Below are 15,709 nucleotides of genomic sequence, written 5' to 3'. Positions count from 1 at the left end.
AGGCTTCAAACCTGTAGCTGCCTAGCGGCAGAGTGGTTCAATTCCACCTTTCGGGCGAATAGACAGGAAATGTGTGATAATTGAATCTTAAAAATAATGTGTAATATCAATGATATATTTTATTTTAGACCACCACGAGAACATAACTTCTGTTAAACCCGGAAGTTCAGCCGTGAAAACATCCAATCAGCGCAGTAAACACTCCACTGAACCAATCGCGATTCTCACACTAGTATCTGTCATGGGAAATGACGTATGGTGCCCTTGGTAAGCGTTACAGCGTGTGCTGGACTGAGAGGCTAGCAGGCTAATACTGATCATGTAAAATTAAATTAAACATTCTCCGATTGCGTCATTCCCCGGTAAGAGTGATGAACTGTATCTTTTTTTCTTATAGTTATTATTTTTGCATTTCAGCTTTTTGTATAATAAAGCAAATATTTGTATCTTATAAGCTGTAGCTTATCAGCTAGTTTGCAGTTTTACTTAATATATACAACATATTAATAAAATCGAATATATGCAGTGTGTATATATAATGTATCATGTGTATATATGTATTTTTTAATTTATTATGTATTTATTTTTGTGCATTGTCTAATGCATGGACCTACTCAACCCTTCTTTCTAAGGTTTTGTCTAACAAAATGCCTCTACACAAGTATCCACCAAAAATCTGGGAAGCCCTGAAGCTGCAGACGGGCATCTATTCCCGTCTACCGCAGCACTACCTGCGCTCTGTGCAGGACACCACCCCTGCTACTCCAGTGCACTGGAAACCTCTGGGTGTCAAATACAGAGTCAATCCTAAATCTGGACACAGAGAGCGAGTCCAGGATGTGCCTATCCCAGTTTATTATCCGCCAGAATCACAGGATGGACTCTGGGGTGGAGAAGGCTGGATATCTGGCTTTAGATATGCCAAAGGTGACAAGGTAAGACCAAAGAGAGAACTACTGGATTAAGTTGATGTGAATTGATAGTACATAAATTAGAATGTAACTTGAAGACAGATGACTTACCCCATATTTTTAATTTGATATCTACGTTGTGGATATGAATGATCACATCAGCTCTCTACAAGACTGCGCAAAACCTGGAAGCCCCAGTTGTTTAACAGAGAGCTGTACAGTGAGATCCTCGACCAAAAGTTCACTGTAACCGTCACATCTCGCACACTGGACCTCATTGATGCCGCTTTTGGCTTCGACTTCTACATTCTGAAGGTGAGAATCCTCCCAAGTCTGTGTGGCATTTAGTGCGTTTTATTATTTTACAAAAATTATAATAAAATTATATAATAATAATGTAATATTTAATGTTTAAAATAGTTTGATTTATTGAATATTTATTATGAAGTCCATATGGCATTTAGTATGTTTTATTGTTTTACTAAATTATAATACATTTATCTAATATATGTTTATATAGTACTGTTTAAAAAAATTTTTTTTGTTTATTATGACATTACAATAATTTTATATAATAATAATAAATGTTTGTATTATATTTATTGTATAAAAGTTTTATTTATTGTATATTTATTACTACTAGTGCAAAGTGCCCGTGCAAAATCAGTTTTTGTGTGTGTTTTTAGTAATTGTTGCTTCGATGTGTTTGAGTGCTCATTGTTACAATTACACAGCAAAAGTTCAGTGACATTTTTATTTGTGCATGGTAGAAAGCAAATACTGATACTGACATAATGACATACAATAAATATGGAAAATTGAACTACAGGATTGAGGGAGCAGGCTACACAGTGAACTCCGAGAAAACGCTATACTTGAGCAAACAGTTTGTGAATAGGCTACTACAAATGATGGCCGTGAAAGAGACTGTGAACGCATTGAATATGTTTCGTTGGTGAATAGCATAGGCTACTAGTACAGAGTAGCGATAACATTAAGCGCACCAGAATAAAATATAATATTCAGAAATAAGCAGTGTAGCTGACTTACAGATTCAGTTAACATCCACAAATGAATAAGCGCGACGATTCAGGGAGCCGGCTACACAGTGAACTCTGAAAAAACGCTACGCTTGAGCAAACAGATTCTGAATAGGCTACTACAAATGATTGCCGTGAATAAAATATAATATATTCAGAAGTATATAGCTGACTTAATGTTTAGCTGACAGAGTGTTTATGTCAGAATGTTTATTTTTAAACCACAACCTTCTAAGTGCTTCTTTTACCGATATATTCACCGATATATTTTGCATTTCTAATCCAAACAACGTCAAACTTGGCGTTGCACTTACTCGTGCCCGTAGCGAGACACCTGTCAAGTTTGAAATCCATCGGACTAGCGGTTCGAAAGATATGCGAATAACAGACAGACAGACTCACAGACCGACAGACAGACGTTTCTGTATTTTATTGATAGGTAGATATTAAAACAATTATGAAGTCCTTAAAAGTCTGTGGCATTTAGCATGTATTATTATTTTACAAAATTATAATACTTTATGTAATATATTAAATTTAAAAAAAAAATTTATATTTATTATTATATTACATTATTGTATAAAATATGATATTTGTTAAACATATAATAAACATTTTTTTGTATTTTATGTGAGCATTTTGTATGAAATGCAATAAGAATAAATTATGTAAATTGTTTGTAAAACCAGTCTTGTGGAAAGGGTTATTCAGTTCAGTGTACTGTAAAAGTTCAAATAGAAATCCATTTTTAATGATTTATACAAGAAAAGTTAATTTGGTCTGAATCTTGTGTGTATTTCTTTTGAATCAGACCCCAAAGCAAGATTTGAACTCCAAGTTTGGAATGGATCTAAAGCGTGCGATGCTTTTACGTCTGGCGCGGAAAGACACGGATCTGTATCCCGATGATCTGTCTCGCAGGGAGAAAATCTACAACCGCTACAAGGTTAGATAAGTTGATTTACAAGATGTATATTTGCAGCCTGTGGTGTTGATAATCAGCCTGTATGTTTTCTTCTGTTTGCCTTACTCGCATCTCTTAAAAGCAGCAGTTTGAGATCGCAGAGGAAGAGGCTGAATGGGTGGGGTTGAGTCTGGAGGAAGCTGTTGAGAAACAGAGACTTCTGGAAAAGAAGGTAATGAAATGAACGGGAATGTGAAGGATGGGCACTGCACATCCGCTCACTGTCATCTGATAAATTTTACTCCGTTTTTTTCTTTCTTAGGATCCAGAGCCTCTTCACAAGAGTTTGGTGAAGAAGTTTGTGGAGGAGCTCACCATTAAGAAGCTCTCAGAGCCTCAGATAGTGGAGAAAAAATGATGACGGTTCTCTTCTCTGCCATTCTCCATGTCTGTCATACTGAAGAATAAACAATAATGTATTTATTTTCTATTAACATCTCCAACAACTATGTGCTTGTCTTCTGTAAATATGCCATTTATACTTAATAATAAATTGATTTGCCAATCTGACTGGAATACCTTATTTTCTGGCGGTGTTTTTTACACTGGAACAGCATTTTTTTTTGTTTTTTTTTTTGTCTAGTTTCCTAACATTCCAGGAATGTCTTTAGGTTCCTTTTTTTATTTTTTTTTATTTTATAGACTAATATTCTCACTAAACATTATTTTTCCACAAGAAAAACTCCCTCATATGAGACTTTATACAGAACATTCTCTAACGGTTATTTTTAGGTTTTATTTATTTAAGAAAAATGAGGATATTTATTATTATACAATTTACATTTTAAGATGTTTATATTTCACATGGTCTGTTTCCTTTCCTGCTATTACACGTTAAACAACAGCTAGTTCTGGTCGCAGAATTTGTTTGAATCACTCCCCTAGTCTGTGTTTGCCCGTTCAGGAAAGTTGTGTGAATTAGACGGGAGCATTTTTTAGACACTTTCTTTGAGCTACATATTTACGCCAGTAGGTGGCGACAAGTGACTATATTCATGAATGACTCATTGAATCACTCACTCAAACGATTCGTTCAAAGACATGAAAGAAACGGCATTGCTCTATGTTGCTCAGAGACTCAACGGTTCCACTTTGAATTCGTCTGGAAAGTTGTCGCTGAAATAACAAAATGTACACAAGTGGCAATATTAAGTCTAAATTTGTAAGTTACAGATTCATTTATTGATTTAAAGCTGTTGTATAAAAGTAATATACCGTTTTTGTGACAAAAGCAGTCTTGTGAGATACTTGTTCAGTAAGCCGTGAGATAGTATTACATTACATTGTCATTTCTGTCAAAAAAACTAAACTAATTCTCATTTATAAATTCACATTACAGAAATAGTGCAAATAGTTATTTTAAAATGCAAATTTTGTGTCTTCTAACAACCTTCCTTTTGGCGCCTTATACTTTATTACAGTAGGGATGGAACCATTGCCCAATACTGGACCTTTTGGCGCCAAATATTTATTACAGTGTGGAGCCATTGCCTAATACTGGACTTTCTGTGTGTGAGGTATCATTTCCCTAGAGCTAGTCAATGTTAAACCTTGCAAGTCTGAAGTTGCATTATAGCCTATCCAGATACACACACAGAGAGGGGGAGGAGAGAGGGGGAGGAGAGAGGGGGAGGAGAGAGCTCTGCCGCTAACTTTTTAAAGGTCATGAGTCATGTGGACTGGGGTGTGGGAAATCACTTCTCACAAGAGCTCAAGTGCTCAACACACACACACACAAATCCTTTGTTAAAATAAAAAAAACACTGGATATTAGGTCATAATGAATCAAATAACCTAAAAACAGGTTTTAATTACCTTAAAAACAGAACAACAATTTAAGCATCATGTCTGAAGCTCAATGAAAAACTGTAGGAGGCTATTTTGTCAGAGATTGTGACATGCTGAATGTGTGTGTGGGCCGGCTATTGTTTTGAACCCTATATATAGTATCAGAGAAGTGCAACAAAGCACAGCAATAGCACTAGTGAATGAGGAAGTAACTGCACACTTTATCTGATTCCCTAATGTGACTTGAATCTGGAAATGCATATGAAGTCAAGAGTTTGCAGGGTTTGAATTCACACTGTTAATGTGGTGAGGTGGATTTGAAAGGACTTTGGCCATAGACTTCTGCCTACAGTCAAGATCGGAAGAAATTATGATTCATCCCGTGACTTTAGCAATTATTCATGGGGACAGTCAAATGGAGTCAAAATATTCATTTTCCACATTTTTAATATCAACAGCAAAAGCATACTATGAGAAGCAGAAAGCGACAAAATTTGCAGGCAACTAATGGATTTTTACACAAAACAATGAGAATCACAGCAGTATTACTGACATTATACATGCGTGTACAACTAGACGAAGTGCTTTCCAATGATTAAGATCGTGAATTCAGCTTCCTTCAACATTGATATTTAAATGTCGTTAAAACAGAAAAAAGCGCTGAAATCTTTTTGCCACTGACTTATTTTGACTACATTCATTTCATTTGTTTAACTTCACAGCATGACGTAACCAGACATGAGACAAGTTTCCAGTGAAAAGTTACTAATCTCACTTAAAGCTAAAATGCAGCCAATCAGAACATATTTAATGTTTAATATACAACTAATTCGAAATTTTAGACCAATTAAAATTTCTCAGTGGACGGGGATAACCAGAAATCCCAATAACTGACCAATTATCATATTGCTCTTCACCAACTGTTTGAGTTGTGTTCACATTAACAGCGATTAAATTGCTGAAGTTTAATCTTGTTTAAACTAGTTGCATGATAGCTGCTGACTACTTGACTAAAGTACCTAACTGTGTTAGAAAACTAATCATGTCATGTCCACTAAGTCCCCAACAGAATCCAATCCCCTTGGACGCCAAAGTGATTCCATTGGCTGAAACCATTACTCTATTTACTCTATTTGGTGCCTGATAAGAGATGTCATGAAAATATGTTAATAATGTATTTCAAATGACATATGACATAATACTACCGAAGCAAACAAAATCAAATTAAACATTTCCCTTTCTGTTTTCAGTTAGAAAACTGAAATTTTGGTTAGCAAGTTAAGGGGACATTCACACAGAACGTGTTTTTGCATTTAAAAACATGAGATAAAAAGCCAGATCTATAAGTTAAAGGAGGCGTATGTAAGATTGTGGCCAAAACTGGTACTGCAATCACTTTCAAATTACTGTAGAGCGGTGTATCCCCTCCCCCCTGACTCGAGGTTGCCAGATAGGCTGGCATTTTTTATCCGACACGTTTGTAGCTGCAGCTGTGGTAACTAGAGCAGAGCTGGCAACCCGGATGCCGAAACACTACTGACTTCGTGATTGGTAGATAGGTGGAGGGTGGAGCATCAGGCCAAAACACAACATGACATCATCAACATCAGTTGAGGGCTGCAACTTCACTTTTTAAATGACAATATCCTGGCCGGACTACTGCTGTCAGTGATATAAGTATTTGAAATGAACATGATTTCTTAATGTCTAGTGACATATCAGGGCCATTTTATGATTAATTGAAATACATTTCTTACATACGGTTCCTTTAACCAGGTTTGAACTTCTTCGGTACGTTTTTAGAACGTTGCGCCATGCACATAATGCAAGCCACGAACACAACGTTCAAACTTCCATCTAGCGCATGTTTACAGAGAAAAACAATAGAAAAGCAACAGAGAGGAATGCAAAAACACGTTTTGTGTGAACAAAAACTTAGCATAGTGCTGTACTGGTTAACCAGATATCATGATTACAAACTATGTTTTTGTTCAGGAATTACAAAAGGCCAGCAATGGGCAGAGGATTTGGTGGGGATTAATTGTTGATGATTACATGAAAGAAATTAAATGAAATTACATGGTGTCAGATTGGTATGAATTACATGAATTAATCCAACTGCTACTTCAGAATCATGTCTAATTTTGTCCCCTTAATGCTGTTAATTGAAATTCCTCAACAGTTGAACTGTACAGAAATGTTCAAAACAAATATCATGTTATATATAACACATAAATATTTTTGTGAATCTTGGGCTGGAACCATTTCCCCGATACGTATCTGTTCTGCTTTTAAAATCCACACAATAAATTAGCAAATGACAGACACATTTCATAACTGCCACAATAGAAGCAGTTGAGCAGCATATGTTGCTCCCTTTTTGCTAAAAAATCCAATGGCTACATGCCACTCCTGGCTTTTGTTGGCAGGTGATTTACTTCATTTGTATGTACATACTACCAAACTGGAAGTAATAGTGCCAGCTGAACTGGTTTTTCAGTCAATAACAAGTTTGACTTAGCCTTTTCCTGGTCCAGAATGATTTTCTAGTCAGCAGTGACTATGTCCAAAATCCAAAAGTCCACAGTGATTTTCAATGGTCCAGGTCATTCTCGCTCTTCACAGTGGAGAAAACGAGGCCTTCGATGTTCTCCAAATCTGCTGGATAGGCCTGATTCTCATTCACCATCTGACTGAATTGCACGTCATTTATAGATGCCATGTTCATCATGGCTTGGTTGACGTTTGAGTTCGTATCTGTGCCGTCTAAACATAAGTTTAAATCAAGGATCTGAAATTCATTTAAAAAATGCTCTGAACCTGGCTGAACCAAGCTTTGGAAGAAGGTTTCCAAAGCCTCTGGGTCCATGCTAATACAACCTTCCTCTTGTTTAAAGTCTTCATTATAGTGAATTTCCTCCATGCCCTGGGATAAAATGTGGATGCCTCTGTCCTGAACAGTGATTGGCATGGAAGCATTGGGAACGTTACAATCGGGAATGTGAGTGTAGAATGGGTCAAAATGCTGTGACATGCCAGGTTCGTTCACAATGAGGTCTTGACCTGAGGGAGCAGGGAAGATAAAACTGATGTAGTCAACAACGTTTCAGAGAATGATATTAAGATTTCCATTAAATATATATATTTTAAATCCTTACTGCTGCATGGCTCGCTGAACTTGACATCTGTTTTTATTTTTCTCTTGCGGTTCACTCCGTAGGGATCTGCAGATCAAAAGTGCAAATCAAATTAACCTCCCTTCAGTGTTATAGGGTGACATGAGCATGTGATGGCACTGGCTAAAATGGCACCGATTATAAAGGAATCGTCTGTGTTCTGTAGACAACAGAAGACCTATTATGAAGCATTACTGTTTCCTCATGCATACTTTCAGTTTAAACTACCATAATGCTGCCTATTTATAAATCCCCTTGAATAACTGGCACGGTGTCACACCTTCTTTTGCAATATTTTAGAAACCAGCAAGAGAGGATGTGATTCATTTCTGAATCGGAGGCATTTTGGCTTCAGTTATTCATCCTATTAGTGTGCTTTTGTATTCTCCTACTTTAAAACACAAGCAACCTAAAAGCCCCACATAAGAAACATTTTTAGGATCGTTACAGCACCGTAAGAAAATCAAAAGAAAAATATTTTTCAACAATGATAATAATAAGAAATGTTTCTTAAGCACCAAATCAGCAAATTAGACAGATTTCTGAAGATCATGTGACACTGAAGCATCACAGGAATAAATTACTTTTTTTTTTCTGTGAGGTAGAATTTGTTCATCTTAATAAACAGAAGAAAAATTTATAAAGATTTTATTTAAATAGTATTCCATTCTCCAGCCCGCTTATCCTCAGTAGAGTCCTGGGGATGCTGGAGCCTATCCAGCGTCTTTAATAGGATAATCTTTAATTAATTAATTTTGAAATTCCTAATAATATTTTCAGCTTTTGATTTTGAGGTGGCTTTCCTTACAACGTTCAGCCATGTCTGATAACTCACCTGCGTTGTCTGGAACATAGGTGAACTTGACTGGCTCGCTGTCCATCCGGTCAGATATGCGGCGTAGACACACGTTGACCTCCACCTCCTCAGATATGTTCTGCTCCCTGAATGGTGGGGACTTGAAGACAATGGCGATTTGTCTGTGGACATCAGTCTGAGCAAACTCTGCCTTGCCCTCCCAGTCCTCCATGCTGAAGATGATCTCTATGTCATCTATAGAGGATTCCAGATATACAAATTAGTTGTTTTAGTCCAAACTGTTTTGTAAAGATAGCATCAAGTGAGATATAATAGGAATTTGAGCAATTAAATGTGGCGAATCATGTGCAGTTACCTTTCTGCACTTTGTCACAGAGCATGTAGATTTCTGTTTTTCCTGTGCAGGGGCCTCTGACCACATTAAGCCGATTGATTTTCAGCTCTGCCGTTGTGGTCGCCTCTAATCAGACAAATACAAACAACCCAAACATCATCTAAAGGGAAACTACAGAGAATTGAAGTACTTTGGTAGAGTATGTTTTTGGCCTAACATATATCTTGCTCTTACTCTTGTCGTAGATTGGGTTGGAAACCACAGGGGCAAGGGGGATTCTGTCTCCGTCCTTTCGTTCTAGCTCACACTGGAAACACAGTCTCACCACGTTCATGTCCATGTCTTCAATGCTCTTAGAGTGACCCGCTGGGGGAGAACGAGACAAAAACATTCAACAGTTGTTCATACTCGGCTACAGCGGAAGAGTATTATTAGGACCTGTTCCAAAACCTAATGATAATATGGCATGGACCTCATTATAAAATAAACATCTGGACAAAGTGAGAAAAATGTCAATTTCAAAAATTATTTATTCAATACAGACAAAATATTTCTAAAAAAATAGTTTGATAAATAACAAATTGGCTTTTTTACCTAATGTGTGTGGGACACATGAAACAAGAATTTGCTTTGAAAAAGTATGTATTATGAAAATCACTATACAAATAAACTTGAATTTAACTGAATATGTATTTTTGTACTTAAAGTAAAGTGCTGTAAGCTTAGCAACATGATGGTTGCGTGTTCTTATGAACTTCATGTAGCGTGGAGAGTTTCTGTTAGTATGCTGCTTAAATTGCTCACTAGGTTTGGGAAACAGCCAGTAAGTTTGCAATATAGTTCAACAACTCACTGTTAAAAGGATCAATATTCTTATTCCTCCTCTTCTGCAGTGAGGCATCAAGTTCCTTCCTCCGCACACACTGGATGCCCAGATTTGCAAAGCTGGAAAACACCAACATACTCAGGCTGTAAATTACGTTTTTACACTCAGATCACGTTCTGCCAAGCATGCGGTTCCATTGAGGTTAACAGAAATATACCTGTGTCGACGAGCACTGTGGGGATTGATGTGGATGACACAAATTCCATCTGAACAGTCTTTCCCAACCAAGCAGTGTGGGTGTGGCCGGTACGGGATGTCCTTTGTCACAAGAGACACGGTGACCATCACTTTCTTGATATTGTCAATGGGGCCTTTAATCTAAAGGTAAAAAGATGAAATACAGTTTTACTTTTGCTTTTGCATGGATTCTTTGTGATTGCATTTTTGGCACAGGCTCCTTTGTTGAAAGTACCCATGTATGGACATTTGGCAAAGGAAAAAATGACTGGTGAACATGTTTATTTGTGTGGTTTAAAGGTAAATCCCTCCGTCAGAGCCCACGCATCGCACACCTCTCCAGGGAACTTTCGTTTTTAGCTGCAAAGACACGTTTAACTTAATTACCACAAGCCATAACGGGGGAAGCCCCACTGTCTTGGGATAGTTGGTGGATTCCAGACACACCCACAAAATTAAATAAGGTGCTCAAAGCAATTCATGTAAATGGAGAAACTCGAATGCATAATTTAAATTAAATGAGAGGTTCACAAGATCTAACTGATGATAACATGATGATAAAAATGTATTTACGGTAACTCCTAAAACTACAACTGTCAGCTCATTAGCACCTTTGCCAAAAGTTCTTCCTCAGACTTACTTCAATAGCAGGCAGAGTTTTGCTGGCATCAGTGCTGGAGGCTCCAAGGATGCTACCCGCTGATCGTCCTTCGCACTCATAGCGAAACCGCATGCCACGCTCCTTTGGCTGCTCCACCACCACCATCTCAGGCTTTTCCAGGAAGCGCTCCAGATGTTCTGTCCCAGACTGCGGAGGATGAAGACACTGGGGTGCTACAGATGTCTGTCCCCGTCGCTGAGAAGGCCCTTTGTGGCCTCGCATGGAATGCATAGATGCCATAGCAGCAGTTTTCGTGGTTGGGGCCTCGTCAAAGCTGAACGGATTCTGTGAAAAAAGAGATGCAAACTAAATTTTTGCATTTGAAGAAAATTAATTGCACTTCTCCTTACAAAAGTTGTTCTAGGTGGTTGCTGGAACATTGCTATTCAGTTGCTAAGTCACTCTACAGTCAGTAAAATGTCAGGAAAGGTTGCCAGTTTTATGCCCTATTGCTAAAGTGTTACTATATTGCTAAAATGTTCTTTGTAGTTTTTAATCACACCACTATGGGTTACTAGGATTTTACAGGTGGTTGCCAGGGTGTTACTATGCAGTTGTTAAGGTTTTCTGACTGAGTGGTTTTAAGCACCTGCTTACAAGGGTGATGCTATGTGGTTGCTAAATGTGTTCTAAACCACTTTTAACAGATAAAAGGAGTGTTCACACCAAGAACAACATTATTACTATAAAGATAACTATGATGATAATATTACTAGTGTCCACACCAACGCATTATTGGTGCACATTAATTATTGTAAGCATGCAATGGAGTTTGTCATCTGACGTTTCAAATTCTCTTTAAAGTCGGGTTGATTCTGATTGGCTTTTAAAGTCCCCCTGTGGTGAAAATCAAGTTTTAAATATTGTTTATATGTCTGTGTGGTATTTTTAATATGCTTTAAGACAAACCATGTGCAAATTCATAAGTCAACACCATTACTGAGTAATTTCTCCTTAAAAGTGCAGTGAACCAAAGACAGTCTCAAAAATGCGGTTTGAAATCGCCTGTGTTTTTTACGCCACAAACTACCTTGTAACCAATCACATCAACGTGAGGGCGGGCTTTAGCAAATCATTAACTGCAAAGCAGGGGAGTCTCAAGAGAAGCCAGGTTATCCCGGTATATTTTTCTGTTTATATGAAAAATCAGGTAGACTTAGCAATATAGCGGGTGAATTATGTATATTACATTGTTATGATTAACTATATGCCTTTCTCCACTGACGTTCTATGATGTTCAAAGCGTTTCTAAGGATAATGATTTTAAGAAGGCAGCTGTCTGACTTTGAGAGGGCGAACGGGAACATGGTTTGTGGAACATTAGCAACACATTATTAGCTGTTTGATAACGTAGTCAAGCCAAAGGCTAATCATAATAATTACCGTTACGTCTCCGACGTTGTAGAGACTCAAGCGATACATAAAAACGCATTACCATTCTGATACATCGACTTGTAGACGAGCCTGTATGAGTCAGTGGAGGCAGGGCTCATTTGCATTTTCATCGATCCGCGTATACTAAATGAAGAAAGGGTATAGAGTTACATTCAAGCTATTTTAAGGCATACATAATTTTTTTTCACAGGAAAAGGAACGTTTAAATATGCCATTTTGGTGATGAAAGATGAGTTTTAAGGGGTAAGATTATTGACTACATGGATGGCGACTTTAATGTTTTTATCGTTCATTAGCTGGAGAAAAATTTAAATAAAAATGCTCAAAGTGATTCCAGTTTTACTGTTCCTCTCTGTCATTATCGTAAGTTTTTTTGTGGACTTTCCTGTTCTTAAAGAGTTTTGAAAGATTATTAAAACATTATTAAAACTTTATCGTTGTTATAATATATTGTCTTTGGTGTGCACTGTAATTTACAGCTGGATTTCCCGATATCAAATAAATTAACAAACAAATGAATAGAGCAAGAGACAAAATATTTAAACAAACAGATAAATTAAGCAATGCCAAAAGGGTTTACTTATTTAGATAAAATAACTGGCCTGCCAATCGCTGAATAATTTATATTCAAACACCTGCACAATGAATCAGCCACACAAAGGGTTCAGAAAACCACATCGAAAACCAGCTTGTTTTACTACCACATTGAAATCACATGTTCCTTTTCGGACTTTCCAATATCTGAAATCATTCATGGAAAGACAAACTCACATCCAAATTCCTATGCAATATCAGCAATTGAAAATTAAACCAATGTCAAACAACAGTGAGAGAGAAAGAGAAAGTGAGTGTGCAAAAGAGAGGGGGAGGGAAAAAAAGAGAGTGATTAACAGTTTGTTTGACACATGCAGAACATTCAAGGATACTGAACACAAAGAGCATGATTATAAAAAATAAATAAAGTAACAAGTTTCAGAATGTCGAATTTTTGAGGAAATAACAGATTCAAGTCTGGACATGCCAGAGAATGGACTCAGATCGCTTACACAAAGAACCGCTGAGAAGAGCCAGAAAGAGCATGGTGAAGAAACAGGAAGCTCGTATAGCTGGATGAAAAACCAGCCAATGAGAAAGTGAGAAGAAGAGAGGAGGGCATGTGCCTGTCTGCCTTTTGTATGGGGGAGAAAAGCATGAGCGGAGAGAACTCTAACTGAAAGCAGGCATCGAATTACAATCATCCTTCAGTGGGTAAAAAAAGCTTGATGTCATGAACAAGTTTCGATAGAACCAATAAACTTAAGACAGCTTGTAAGGCAAGTGAATACACTAAATAAGCCACAGAATTTATGGCATCATTCATGTCCATAGAACAAACAAGGTGGGATGAGTTATGCACCAAATTTAATTGATAGGGTTAAAGGGGAAGCTCACCCAGAACTTTTTCCATACAATTAAAGTCAGTGGTCACCAAAACTATTCAGTTAACAACGTTCTTCTTTTGTGTTTTGCAGAAGAAATAAAGTCATACAAGTTGACATGAGGGCGAGTAAAAGATAACAGAATTTGATTTATGGTGTGAAAACTCCCTTTAAGGATTTAAAACAGTATAAAAAATTAATAATAATAATAATAATAATAATGCCTGCTATAGACAACCGCTCTTCCTGTTGATTTTAGTGTAACAGCAGAAAGACTCACGTGTGGAGCTAATCCTCTGGGGACCAACTGTGGAGCGCTTCTCCTGCTTCTACATGGTGGATCAACTGGCTGGATGTCTTGGTCCGCAGGTGGAGGAGGAGGACCAGGGAGCCTAGGCTGACTCGGCTCTTTGATCGTTTTCTCCAAAAGGTATTCATTGATGATATCTGAATATCAAGAGAGTTTTGACATAAATATAAACACAAGGTGTAGATAAAGAGATCACTTAAAAAGTACAAATCTGTCATTCACTTTTTTCCATGGAACACAAAAGCAGATGATCTCATGTAAGCTACTTTCACTGTATGGAAAAAGATGGCAACTAAGGCTGTCACGCTGTATAACATCTCCTTTTTTGTTCCATGGAAAAGACAAAAAGGTTCATAAATAATGACATTGTTTTATGGTGTTAAAAGGATATTTTAACAAACAAACAACTTAATATATTCAGGGAAAGGAACAGAAAGTGGACAAACAAGGTCACCCCACAATGACGTAATATTTGCACTCACCTAGGTCTAAGGCTGCACAGGGACACGGGAGAGAAAAACAAGACACAAAAAAAACAGTTAAACATACGCATTTCCGGAAACCGAAACTGAAAGCAACTTATTTATTTATATTACATAAAACTAGCAGTTAAGGACAAACAATGTCATTTAAAAAAAAAACGTCTCTGCGTGAAACAGCTTTTCTTTATTATCAGCTAACGTTAATAAACAACCCCGCTAACTTAACTTACAAGTCAAAAAACATATCAGATGATAAACATGCATTTCGATCGAACAAGAGTACGTTAGACTAGAGACATACTAAACCATTATAACCGTTCAAGACAATAAAACAAGACATTCGCGGGCCTGTTATTGTTTCGATACAGGCCTAAATAACTTTGGAAACACCCACTTCTCTTAGAAAACAACTCGCTTTCGATTATACTTTAGTAACGTTATCATAAAACGTAATATAACGTGACACGACGATTGTTATCATTTGTTCAATTTCAATGCATCATTTGCAGTAGAATTTGCTTCGTCTCAAAGTAAAAGCAAATATTCCTAAAACATGCTGAATCAGAGTGACAACAACAGGGCCGAAGTGTAAGAAAGTGAACTGACCTCCATTTTCCGCTGTGCCGTTCCGAACGCTCATATTTCTCATTGCAAGCACTGTAAAAGAGTCTCTTTAGTTTCTACACGCACTCGTAGGTCGTTATTGTGTTGAATCTCTGCGCTTGAAAATCCACCGAAACAGCGTCAAGATCATCAGACCCGCGTTACGCACTCATTTCCGGGTGCTTCGCCTGAGGTTTTTTGGAAGCCTTGAAGTTAACGGAAGCTTTTAGGAAAGAAATCTGGAGAGAAAGAGAGAGACCGCTTTATCTCTTGCGCATCCACTAACGACTATGTCATGACAAACCGTTGGCCCTCGTACTTCTTTCTCTTTTTCTCTTGATAATTTTATGTGGGTGGAAATCCCCCTACGTCACAAATGGGGAAACCCCCAAGATTCGTCGCCATGTCAACGACTAACAACAGGTGAGTTTCTTTCAAGAAAGCGCCTCAGTTATTATCAGGTACAGTCCCAATAATGAACACCGTCCTTAAATAACCTAAGTGCGCTATAGCTTTCCATACGTCAAGTAGCCTAGCAATAATAATCATTTATTTACTTTATATTATAGCCTATAAACGCAACAATTATTTAAAATAAAAATGTTAAATAATCAAAAACGCATGATTTAATATATTAAATTACTTATATACAAATAATATTAGCAGTATCATATATTAATATAAATATTTAAATTATCGGGGACACACAGAACACCTTTCTTTCTAGTAGTAGTAGTAGTAGTAGTA

At 37.2% G+C, this 15,709-nt stretch overlaps 2 protein-coding genes across 3 annotated transcripts; one reads left to right on the top strand and one right to left on the bottom strand.

Annotated features, from left to right (window-relative positions):
- Positions 1-220: 220 nt before the first annotated feature.
- mrpl28 (mitochondrial ribosomal protein L28) lies at positions 221-3,425 on the top strand. Of its 2 annotated transcripts, none has more exons than XM_082181073.1 (6): positions 221-362; positions 633-935; positions 1,074-1,226; positions 2,763-2,897; positions 3,001-3,087; positions 3,178-3,425. In XM_082181073.1, exons 2-6 carry the CDS (start codon positions 648-650, stop codon positions 3,271-3,273), a joined length of 759 nt encoding a protein of 252 aa, XP_082037199.1. In that variant the 5' UTR covers positions 221-362; positions 633-647; the 3' UTR covers positions 3,274-3,425. The 2 variants fall into 2 exon arrangements, with proteins under 2 accessions (XP_082037199.1, XP_082037198.1); XM_082181072.1 differs by having other exon boundaries at positions 2,998-3,087.
- Positions 3,426-5,132: 1,707 nt separating this feature from the next.
- On the bottom strand, positions 5,133-15,459 carry relb (v-rel avian reticuloendotheliosis viral oncogene homolog B). The gene is made up of 11 exons (XM_082181028.1): positions 14,966-15,459; positions 14,360-14,371; positions 13,848-14,014; positions 10,734-11,039; positions 10,074-10,234; positions 9,884-9,975; positions 9,265-9,396; positions 9,052-9,156; positions 8,715-8,930; positions 7,862-7,927; positions 5,133-7,766 (listed from the first exon to the last, which is right to left on the bottom strand). Exons 1-11 carry the CDS (start codon positions 15,006-15,008, stop codon positions 7,297-7,299), a joined length of 1,770 nt encoding a protein of 589 aa, XP_082037154.1. The 5' UTR covers positions 15,009-15,459; the 3' UTR covers positions 5,133-7,296.
- Between the last annotated feature and the right edge of the window lie 250 nt (positions 15,460-15,709).

This window comes from Leuciscus leuciscus (assembly GCF_965113295.1).
Source record: "Leuciscus leuciscus genome assembly, chromosome: 9".
Taxonomy (NCBI): domain Eukaryota; kingdom Metazoa; phylum Chordata; class Actinopteri; order Cypriniformes; family Leuciscidae; genus Leuciscus; species Leuciscus leuciscus.
The sequence above is the reverse complement of the archived record's forward strand: the minus strand, read 5'-3'. Positions and strand labels throughout refer to the sequence as shown.

Coding starts and splice junctions, on each gene's coding strand:
- relb (XM_082181028.1), bottom strand. CDS start 15,008: ATGAGAAATATGAGCGTTCGGAACGGCACAGCGGAAAATGGAG. Junction 9,976..10,073: donor CACAGTGCTCGTCGACACAG/GTATATTTCTGT, acceptor GGTGTTTTCCAG/CTTTGCAAATCTGGGCATCC. Junction 7,928..8,714: donor CTATGTTCCAGACAACGCAG/GTGAGTTATCAG, acceptor TTTGATCTGCAG/ATCCCTACGGAGTGAACCGC.
- mrpl28 (XM_082181072.1), top strand. CDS start 648: ATGCCTCTACACAAGTATCCACCAAAAATCTGGGAAGCCCTGAAGCTG. Junction 936..1,073: donor GATATGCCAAAGGTGACAAG/GTAAGACCAAAG, acceptor TGATCACATCAG/CTCTCTACAAGACTGCGCAA. Junction 3,088..3,177: donor AGAGACTTCTGGAAAAGAAG/GTAATGAAATGA, acceptor TTTCTTTCTTAG/GATCCAGAGCCTCTTCACAA.